Here is a 10,524-nt window from a genome sequence, read left to right as displayed (position 1 = left end):
TGCTGCCCCACGTTTTATATCACAGTAGCCAAAGCAGCAGGAAATTCTCTATTTTAGCCTCAAAAAACATCAAAATACTTTGGCAGTCAATGAGAGAAACGCCTTTATTGTCATCATCCCTTGGTATTACTTCATGTTAATTGGGTCTTAATTAAGGAGAGCGGCTCCAGTGGTGTCAGCAAATGGAGGGAGGGAGGCGAGCGGCTGCCGTCCGTTCCACTACAAAAGTGTAGTTGTACTGGAAATAATGAGAGAAAACCAGTGGGATTTGGGGTATCTGGAGCGTTGCCATCACTCACCACAATAGGATGAGGTGTTTCATTACCTCTTTCTCAATATCAGCCAGAGATTTGACTGTCAGGTCGGAGAGAATGGCCTGAAATTAAATGGGGGGGGGTTTAATGGAGGGAGGTTGGGGGATGAGATGGAGGGGGGGGTGAAGGAACACTCACGTTGCTGTCGGATTTGGGACCACGCTCGAATTTGGGGTGTAGTGTGAAAGGGACTCCGTCCATCGCTGCAAAGAGCAGGGGCAGGGATGTTAATAGGGCAGGTTGTAAGGGATGTTAACAGGGCATGTTATAAGGGATGTTATAAGGGATGTTAATAGGGGATGTTAATAGGGCACGTTATAAGGGATGTTATAAGGGTATGTTATAGGGATGTTATAAGGTATGTTAATAGGGCAAGTTATAAGGGATATTATAAGGGATGTTAATAGAGCATGTTATAAAGGTATGTTATTAGGGACATTATTAGGGCATGTTAGAAATGATGTTATAAGGGCATGTTAATAGGGCACGTTATAAGGGATGTTAATAGGGCATGTTATAAGGGATATTATAAGGGATGTTAATAGGCCACATTGCTTTGTGCAGCTTTATATGGTACAGAGGAATGGGTACCTGAGAGGTTGTAGATGCTGGAGCCATCATCGGCCGAGTTGTGTAGTGTGATGGAAGCACGCCTGGAGATGGAGCGAGCCACTGGCTTCTCAGGTGTCCTATGGGATTAATATTATGGGATGGCAGCTCCACAGGGGATGAAGGGACCCTATGGAGCTCCCCCAGTCTGCCTTCCCCTATAGCAGTTCCCTATAGCACAGTGCTCAGGGTCACAGCCTGTCCCCATCACGAGGTGCTGCAGCCCCCCACTATCTCTGCACCCTCTACTGGGCTCAGTTCCCCATCAGCCCTGAACTGAGGAGCCCACAGCTCCCAGCACACAGTTAATTAACCTCATTAACGGGTAATGAGAGCCACAAAGCCTTAACACCATAAAGCAGCATAAAGAGCTCCCAGCTCCAGGTAGGAGTAGATGAGGTCAATGTATACGTATATACGTACTGCTGTTCAACGTCGGTCAATGAGAGCTGCTTCAAACCCAGGCTGACCGTCCTGGGCTTGGGGACAGGAGGGGGGCTACGTTTGGGAAGGGCTCCTTTCTTACACCAGATGGCAAAGCCGCCCATTTCCCTATGGGGAAAGAAAGGAAAATGGTTAAAAACAACAGAAAAAACAGGGAATTATTTGGGAACAGGGAAAGGGCTGGAACACAGGAGGAAGGGAGGGTGGGGGGAGGAATAGAAATAGGGCTAAATGGCAGCAGGTAGCCCATTATTTGTGCATGTGTTTTGGGGATAGGGGGGTTGGTTTCTTGCCTTACCCAACCTTCATGTATTGAGGCACAGCTCTGCTCTTCGCACTCACTTTGATGTCAAACACGGCCGTCTCAGCAGCCCCGCGGGGCTGCAATCTCACATAGAGCCGTTTCTTACGGGACACACCGGAACCTTAAAGGGGAAAGTGAATGGAGGTGAAGGAGGAGCTAAAAGCGGGACCGGAGCTTCACCAACCCCCCCATAGATCCTTCCTAACAGCACTTACGAGGCTCTGGGAACTCGGGGGCTCGAGTGTAGCCCGTGGGTTGTGGGCTTCGGTCGCTCAGCACCTGGACGTCGGTCACTATAGGCACAGCCGGGTCCTGTGGGGGCCGAGAGCTCAACATGGCACCCAGGGTTGGGCCCAGACCACAGGGTAGGCCCCAGGATTGGGTCCAGGCCCCAGGTAGGCCCCGTGGGTGGGCCTAGGCCTCAGGGTAGGCCCCAAGGTTGGGTCCAGACCCCAAGGTAGGCCCTGGGATTGGGCCTAGACCCCAGTAGGCCCCAGGGTTGGGTCTAGGCCCCAAGGTAGGCCCAGGGATTGGGTCCAGACCCCAGGGTAGGCCCCAGGATTGGGCCTAGACCCCAAGGTAGGCCTCGGGATTGGGTCTAGACCCCAAGGTAGGCCCTGGGATTGGGTCCAGACCTCAGGATAGGCCTCGGGATTGGGCCCAGACCCCAGGGTAGGCCCCGGGATTGGGTCCAGGCCCCAGGTAGGCCCTGTGGGTGGGCCTAGGCCTCAGGGTAGGCCCCAAGGTTGGGTCCAAACCCCAAGGTAGGCCCCAGGGTTGGGTCTAGGCCCCAGGGTAGGCCCCAGGATTGGACCTAGGCCCCCAGGATAGGTCCCGGGGTTGGGTCTAGACCCCAAGGTAGGCCCCGGGGTTGGGCCTAGGTCCCAGGGTTGGATCCAGGCCGCAGGATAGGCCTCGGGGTTGGGCCTAGGCCCCCATGTAGGCCCTGGGATTGGGCCCAGACCCCAAGGTAAGCCTCGAGGTTGGGCCTAGGCCTCAGTGTAGGCCCCGGGGTTGGGCCCAGACCCAAGGCAGGCCTCAAGATTGGGCCTAGGCCCCAAGGTAAGCCTCGAGGTTGGGCCTAGGCCTCAAGTAGGCCCCAAGGTTGGGTCCAGACCCCCAGGTAGGCCCCGGGATTGGGCCTAGGCCCCAAAGTAGGCCTCAGGATTGGGCCTAGGCCCCGGGCTCACCCCAGACCCCATAGCAGGCCCCGGTCTCGCCCTATTCCGGCTGTTTCCGTACCGGAGCTGCGGTGCTCACACACAGGTACCCGCCCTTGTGTCCGAATCCTTTGCTGCCCAGGTTGGCCGCGTTACCCTCAACGCTTGTGGTGATCTGTGGGGTGGGTAGAGGGTGAGATCGGGCCGCACCGCAGCCTCCCCTCGATCTCCAGCCTCAGCCTCAGCCTTGCAGCCTCCCGTCGGGCCGCAGCCTCCCTTCATACCACGCTCCAACCCGATGGAGCCGCCTCGGGCCCCGCCGCCCAGCCCACACCGCTCAGCGGAGCCGCTTCCTCCTCCGCCGCCATGATGGCCGCCTCCTCCCTGAGGTAACAGGGGGCGGAGCCACACGGTAGCTTTCCTCGCTCGGCTATTGGCTGGCGCAGAGCGCGGAACAAAACGATTGGAGGCGAAACTTTGAGCGACAAGCAGAGCGACCAATGAGAAGCGTTAGGCCGAACGCCCCCAACGCTTTCAAACGCGGAAGCGGGAAGCACTCAGGAGACGGCGCGCATGCGCAGTTCGCCAACACGGGGCCGTTTATTGGGAGCGCCGCGTTCGGCTCCGCTCGGCTCCGTTCGGCTCCGTTCGGCTCCGCTCGGCTCCGTTCGGCTCCATTCGGCTCCACTCGGCTCCATTCGGCTCCACTCGGCTCCATTCGGCTCCGCTCGGCTCCATTCGGCTCCGTTCGGTTCCATTCGGCTCCGCTCGGCTCCGTTCGGTTCCGTTCGGCCCCGCTCGGTTCCGTTCGGCCCAGCTCATCCCTCCGGTGGTGCTTTCCGGTCGGGGGCTGCGATCAATTTCCTCACCGGGGAGTTTTCCAGCTGCCGGAAGGTCCGTGCGGCTGTAAGAGATGGGAACATGGCGGTCAGCACCGGGAACAGCGGCAACCAGCGACCCCCCCATTGGGATACAGCGACCCCCCCCCCCATTAGGATACAGTATTCCCCCTCCTTCCCCATTGGGATACAGCAACCCCCCATCCCACCCACCCCCATTTGGGAATACAGTATCCCCCTCCACCCCAATGGGATACAAGCACCCCCCCCCCATTGGGATACTGTATCCCTCCCCCATTGGGGACACAGCATTTCACCCCCTACCCCATTGGGATACAGCATCTCCCCCCATTGGGATACAGCAACCCCCCTCCCCATTGGGATACAGCATCAACCCCATTGGGATACAGCAACCCCATTCCCCTTCCCCATTGGGATACAGTATTCCCTACCCTATTGGGATACAGCATCTCCCCCCATTGGGGATACTGTATCCCTCCCCCCATTGGGACACAGCATTTCACCCTACCCCATTGGGATACAGCAACCGCCCCCCATTGGGATACAGCAATGGCCCCCCCCCATTGGGATACAGCAACTCCATTCCCCCCATTGGGATACAGTATTCCCTACTCTATTGGGATACAGCAATCCCCCCCCCATTGGGATACAGCATCAACCCACATTGGGATACAGCAAGCCCCCACCTACCCCATTGGGATACAGCATTCAACCCCATTGGGATATCAGCATCAACCCACATTGGGATACAGCAACCCCCCACCTACCCCATTGGGATGCAGCATCCCCACCCCCCATTGGGATACAGTGACCCCCCCCCAGGGACATAATGTCAACCCCCTATTGGGCCACAGGCAACCCCCCCCATCGGGATACATTATACCCCGCCCCCCCCCCATTAGGATACAGCATCACTCACATAGGGACAGAATGCCACCTCCCATAGGGTCATAATGCCAACCCCCCCATTGGGGTCACAGCATCACTCATATAGGGATATAGGGCCAGAATGCCACCCCATAGGGACATAATACCACCCCCCGACCCTCCCTTGGGGTCACAGCATCACTCATATAGGGATAATAGGGATATAGGGCCAGAACACCAGCCCCATGGACATAATGCCAACCCCCCCCCCCCTCCCTTGGGGTCACAGCATCACTCATATAGGGATATAGGGACATAACACCAGCCCCCATAGGGACATAATGCCAACCCCCCCATTGGGGTCACAGCATCACTCATATAGGGCCAGAATGCCACCCCATAGGGACATAATACCACCCCGACGCCTCCTTGGGGTCACAGCATCACTCATATAGGGATAATAGGGATATAGGGCCAGAACACCAGCCCCCATGGGGACATAATGCCAACCCCCCCCCTCCCTTGGGGTCACAAGCATCACTCATATAGGATATAGGGCCAGAACTCCAGCTCCCATGGGGACATAATGCCAACCCCCCCACTTGGGATCACAGCATCACTCATATAGGGATATAGGGCCAGAATGCCACCCCATAGGGACATAAATACACCCCACCCCGACCCTCCCTTGGGTCAACAGCATCATCATATAGGGATATAGGGACAGAACACCAGCTCCCATGGGGACATAATGCCAACCCCCCCCCCCCCCCTTGGGGGTGCACAGCATCACTCATATAGGGATATAGGGACAGAAACTCCAGCTCCCATGGGGACATAATGCCACCCCCCTCCATTGGGGTCACAGCATCACTCATATAGGGCCAGAATGCCACCCATAGGGACATAATACACCCCCGACCCCCCTGGGGTCACAGCATCACTCATATAGGGATAATAGGGATACAGGGACAGAACACCAGCCCCATTTGCGGACCACATGTCACCCCCCCCCCCCAAAGGGACATAATGTCACCCCCCATTGGGGATAACACCCCCCCATTGGGACACAAGGCAGGGGGTCCCTGAGCTCACCCAGCCGCCCGGACACCCCCTGCAGGTACTGCCTGCTGTCCTCACTGAAGGCCTTCAGCATCTTGGCTGCCTGCTGCAGTTCATCGAGCTGTAAAATCATCATAATTAAAGAAAAAAATCAAGCATTGTTAATTATTCATACTGTTAATTGCCCAGGGGGAAGGCAGTGAGATTGTGTTTAATAAGAGAAGCTCGTGGTGTTTAATAAGAGCCTGTAATAGGAGAAGCTGGGGCTGATCCTTGTGCTTTAGGGAGTCTGACATCACCCATTAAAACCCACCTCAATTACCATCGTTAATTAAAGGGTTAATTAAAGGACTCACCGCCAGCTTCCATGCAGCTCAGCACCTCGCCCTGCTCATCCAGGATGCTCTGATAGTTGGGTTTGGTGCTCAGCACCTCGGCTGGGATGTATGAAGGTAATGGGAGCTTCTGCCCGGCCCTGTTTGCTCTTGCAATCCTCCAGCTGCCTGTAAGACAAAGCATTCACCCCATTGCATAAAGATCTGTGCTGTTCCTATGTTGTTATCCAAAGGGTTTTAGCCATAATCCTTACTTGGATGTTTCCTCTGCATCCTTCTGGTAGCGCTGTAGGAGCTCATCCCACGCCTGGCATTCAGCTGAAAACCTACAGGGGTAGAAAACATGGGGGGATTGTCCCACTCTGCTCTCATAAAGGCCCATTTAGAGGGCTGGGCCAGGGTTGGGGTCTGCAATTGAAGACAGGGAGGTGGTGGGGAGGGTCTGGAGGAAGGGGATAAAGATGTTGACAGGGGGGCACAAATGAGGTGGGTAGGGAGGTATTGAGGTGGGCAGGGGGGGACGCAGGAGGGGGCGGGGGGGGATTGTCCACTCTGCTCTCAAAGTTTTTGTTTTTTAGTGGTGTAGGCTCCATTAAGATGGCTGTGTCAGGGCTGGGGGTCTCAATTGAGAAGAGGGTGGTGGTGGTGGTGGTACTGGAGTGAGGGGACGAAGATGCAGGGGGCAATGATGGTGGAGAGGGACCACTGAAGGAGGGTGGGCAGGGGGGATTGTTCCCACTCTAGCTCTCATGAGAGGGCCTGCCATTAATGGCTGGGTCCAGGGTGGTTGGTCCTCAAATTGAAGACGAGGTGGTGGTGGGGGGGGGTCTTCTGGAGAGGGACGAAGAATGGGCAGGGTGGGGCAATGAGGTGGGGAAGGTGAGGTAATTGTAGGTGGAGGGGGGCACTGAGGGTGGGTGGGCGGGGATTGACCCACTTCTGGCTCTCTAGAGCTCTCATTTATGAGGGCTTTGGGTCTCGGGTGGGTCGTTCAATGAAGACAGGATATGTGGGGTGGGGGTCTGGGTAGGAGTGCCAAAATGTATGTGATTGGAGGGGCCATGAGGTGTGCAGCGGTATGGTATTGAGGTGTAGGCAGGGGGCTCACTTGCGGGTGGGGGGGTGGGGGAAGCGGGGGGGAGTTGACCCACTCGGCTTCTCTAATAGTAGCCTCCATGTAAGTGTATGGCTGGGTGTTCCAGGCTGGGCGTCCATTGAAAACAGGGTGAGTTGTGATGGCGAGTCTGCGAGGTGGTAGTGCGGGTATGAAGTGTATGGAGCATGGGTTGGCAATGAGGGTGGGCAGGGATGGTATTTGAGGGGGCAGGTGGGCACTGAGAGGGGGAGGGTGGGAGGATCATGCCCTCATGCCTCTGCTCTCATAGAGGGTCTCCGATTGAAGAGGGTGGCGGTGGTCTCCATATGATGACAGTGGTATGGTAGGTGGGGGGAGGGGGGTCTGTTGAGGGAGGGGTACAATAATATATGGCATGGGGCACTGAGGTGGTGAAGTGTCAGGGTATTGAGGGTGTCTAGGCGAGGGTGTTACTGATGGAGTAGGGCTGTCCCACTCTTGCTCTTCATAGAAGGCCTCTCGAATTTAAAGGGGCTGGGTGGGTCTTCAATTGAATGACATGTGGGAAGTGGTGGGGAGGTTCTTGGAGAGGGAGACCAAGATGGATGGGGCAATGAATGTGGGCGGTGGAGGAGGTATGAGTGTGGTGGTCGGTGTGGGTGGGGGATTGTCTCCACTCTGCTCTCATGAGCGTTCCATTTAGAGTGCTGTCCATGTGGTGGGTGTGGTCTCGAATTGAAGACAGGGTGATATGGTGGTGGTTGGGTGGGTCTGGAGGAGGGGGACGAAGGTATGGGCAGGGGGCACTTGAGTATCTGTGTGGGTCAGGGGAGACTGTATGTGGTAAGGGGTGGGATTTGATCCCACTCTGTCTCTCACAGACCCCAGTTGTTAGAGGGTCTGTGGTCCATGGGCGGGTGTCTCTAATGAATAACAGGGAGTTTTGGGGAGTGTCTGGAGGCAGGGGTGAGAAAATGGACAGGGGGCAATGAGGTGGGCTGAGAGATTATGTGAGTTGTGGGGCGGGTGGGGGGTCAGCTGCAGGTGGCGTAAGGGATGCGGGGATGTCCCACTCTTGCTCTCATAGAGGCTTCCATTTAGAGGGGCTGTGTCCAGGGGCTGCGGGGTCTCTCGAGATGGAAAACATGGGGGGGAGAGGTGGGGAGGGTGGCTGGGTGTAGCGGTGTAGCGAAGTGTGGGACATGGGGGGGCATGATGATGAGGAGGGCAGGAGGATGGTAGTTGAGGTTGGGCAGGGGGGCACTGGTGGGGGGGGGTGGCTTGTCCCATCTCGTGCTCTCATAGAGAGGGGCGGGTCCATTAGATGGCTGAGGGTGTTCAGGCGTTGGGGGTCGCATATGAATGACAGTGGATAGGTTGGGTGGGGGAGTGTCTGGAGGAGGGGGGATAAAGATGGACAGGGAGGCGTAATGAATGGTGGGCAGGGGGGGACGTGAGGTGATGCAGGCGGTGCGGCACTGGTGAGGAGGGGGGGGGGGACTGTCTCACTCTGCTCTCTATAGATGGCCTCCATTTATAGGTGGCTGTGGGGTGGGTCTCAATTGAAGACATGGGAGGTGTGGTGGGTGTGAGGGTCTGGAGGAGGGGATAAGAAATGATGGGCAGGGAGATGGGCAGGGAGGTGGGCAGGGAGATGGGAAGGGAGATGGGCAGGGGGGCAGTGAGGAGGGAGGTGGGGGGATTGTCCCACTCCTCTGGTAGAGCCCCATTTTAGAGTGCTTGGGTCATGGGTTTGGTCGGGTCTCAATTGCAGAACAGGGAGCTGCTGGGGAGTGGTCTGAGTAGAGGGATGAAAGAGTGACAGTGTGGGCAAATGAGTGGCAGATAGTGAGGGGGCAGGGGGTGCACTGAGGTAGGGTGAGGGGGGATTGTCCCACTCTGCTCTCATAGAGGCTCCATTTAGAGGGCTGGGTCCAGGGCTGGGGGTCTCAATTGAAGACAGGGAGGTGGTGGGGAGGGTCTGGAGGAGGGGGACAAAGATGGACAGGGGGGCAATGAGGTGGGCAGGGAGGTATTGAGGTGGGCAGGGGGGCACTGAGGTGGGGGGGGGGGGGGATTGTCCCACTCTGCTCTCATAGAGGCTCCATTTAGAGGGCTGGGTATTACCTGGTAATGCACTCCTTTGCTTTGCAAACTGACTTATCCGAAACAGAACCCAAGGAATCCCTAAAGGAGATACAGAGATACACATACATACATCAGAGAGGGCTCTGCAAGCAATTAAAAGCACACAGAGCCTTTTGCCTCTTTAAATATCCATTTAAATATCCCCTTTAAATATCCATTATGATATTCCAGTAATGTCATCAGCCCCAGGATGCCTCATTTACTGTTTGGAAATGGGATATTTAGGCAGGAAAGCCTGAATAATAACAAAAAGTGGCTTGGAAAATCCTTACCCTTCAGCTTTCTCAATGCAGCTCTGCAAGGTTCCATCCAGCTTCAGTTTCTCTATGTATCGTTTCAGGTCTTCTGAAACGGAGCTCACTGCGGGTGGAGAACAGAGCAAGGTGAGCAGCTCTCAAACTAACTGCTCACTGATGCTGAAGAGCAGAGCAGGAAACCAGCTCGGCTGCTTGTCTGAAGGTGCTCAGCTGCCATTTGGGTTGATCTCTGTGATTAATGTGTTGATTAACATCCCTCACATAAGCTCTGGTTAATGAATTGGATGTTAAAGACACCACTCAAGATCAGATCAGCACCTGAATCATCCTCTTTAAGCCAGCACATCCATGGAAAGCTGTGATTTAACTTCATTTATGACACAAATAACACAACTCACCGTTGGCTTTGAAGGCCTCGGGGCTGAAGCCTTCTGTCTGCTCCAAGTTGTGCTCGAGCTTCTGCATAGAGAACTATGAGGACACAGAGAAGATCTCATCACCCCAAAGCTCTGCGTGTGCTGTGGGACCCCATTAAAGCCTGACTGAAAGCGTGTGCTTATAGGAAAGCTCATTAAGTGAAGGAGAAATTGATTCCTCCTCCTCTTTTCTGAGCTCACAACTCAATTCTACAAAGCAGGAAGGTCAGAAAAATAACCGGCTTGGATAACAAGGAGCTGACCTGGAAGCTGGATAAGAGCAGCATAGAAAGGCGATCTGTTTCTGGCAGGTCCAGGCTAATTGCTTGGCTCAGTGCTGAAAAACGAGAACAAAATGAACGAGGAATGAGTCGATGTAGAGGATTCTATAGTTCTCTGGCCTTTAAGGTCTCTTCCAACCCAACCCATTCAATGGTTCTATGACCTTTAAGGACCCTTCCAACCCATTCTAGGGTTCTACAGTTCTTTGGCCTTTAAGGACCCTTCCAACCCAACCCATTCAATGGTTCCATAACCTTTAAGGACCCTTCCAACCCAACCCATTCTATGGTTCCATGACCTTTAAGGACCCTTCCAACCCACTCTAGAATTCTATAGTTCTCTGGCCTTTAAGGTCTCTTCCAACCCAACCCATTTAATGGTTCCATTACCT

The 10,524-nt window shown here is 55.2% G+C and overlaps 2 protein-coding genes across 3 annotated transcripts in view; both read right to left on the bottom strand.

Annotated features, from left to right (window-relative positions):
* Nucleotides 1-34: 34 nt before the first annotated feature.
* Nucleotides 35-3,233, bottom strand: MVB12A (multivesicular body subunit 12A). Of its 2 annotated transcripts, none has more exons than XM_015850453.2 (9): nucleotides 3,116-3,232; nucleotides 2,914-3,006; nucleotides 1,887-1,983; nucleotides 1,666-1,792; nucleotides 1,347-1,475; nucleotides 906-1,003; nucleotides 453-517; nucleotides 326-376; nucleotides 35-238 (listed from the first exon to the last, which is right to left on the bottom strand). In XM_015850453.2, exons 1-9 carry the CDS (start codon nucleotides 3,197-3,199, stop codon nucleotides 176-178), a joined length of 807 nt encoding a protein of 268 aa, XP_015705939.1. In that variant the 5' UTR covers nucleotides 3,200-3,232; the 3' UTR covers nucleotides 35-175. The 2 variants fall into 2 exon arrangements, with proteins under 2 accessions (XP_015705939.1, XP_015705938.1); XM_015850452.2 differs by having other exon boundaries at nucleotides 79-238; nucleotides 1,887-1,992; nucleotides 3,116-3,233.
* A 174-nt stretch (nucleotides 3,234-3,407) lies between these two features.
* Nucleotides 3,408-10,524, bottom strand: part of DSN1 (DSN1 component of MIS12 kinetochore complex) — an 11,958-nt gene continuing 4,841 nt past the window's right edge. The window contains 9 exon segments of the mRNA XM_015850456.2: nucleotides 3,408-3,735; nucleotides 5,654-5,747; nucleotides 5,984-6,079; nucleotides 6,081-6,123; nucleotides 6,210-6,281; nucleotides 9,158-9,217; nucleotides 9,451-9,538; nucleotides 9,834-9,906; nucleotides 10,115-10,188. Of these exon segments, the coding sequence (XP_015705942.2) occupies nucleotides 3,650-3,735; nucleotides 5,654-5,747; nucleotides 5,984-6,079; nucleotides 6,081-6,123; nucleotides 6,210-6,281; nucleotides 9,158-9,217; nucleotides 9,451-9,538; nucleotides 9,834-9,906; nucleotides 10,115-10,188 (686 nt within the window). The 3' untranslated portion in view covers nucleotides 3,408-3,649.

The sequence above is a fragment of the Coturnix japonica genome, unplaced genomic scaffold (assembly GCF_001577835.2).
Source record: "Coturnix japonica isolate 7356 unplaced genomic scaffold, Coturnix japonica 2.1 chrUnrandom461, whole genome shotgun sequence".
Classification (NCBI taxonomy): domain Eukaryota; kingdom Metazoa; phylum Chordata; class Aves; order Galliformes; family Phasianidae; genus Coturnix; species Coturnix japonica.
The sequence above is the reverse complement of the archived record's forward strand: the minus strand, read 5'-3'. Positions and strand labels throughout refer to the sequence as shown.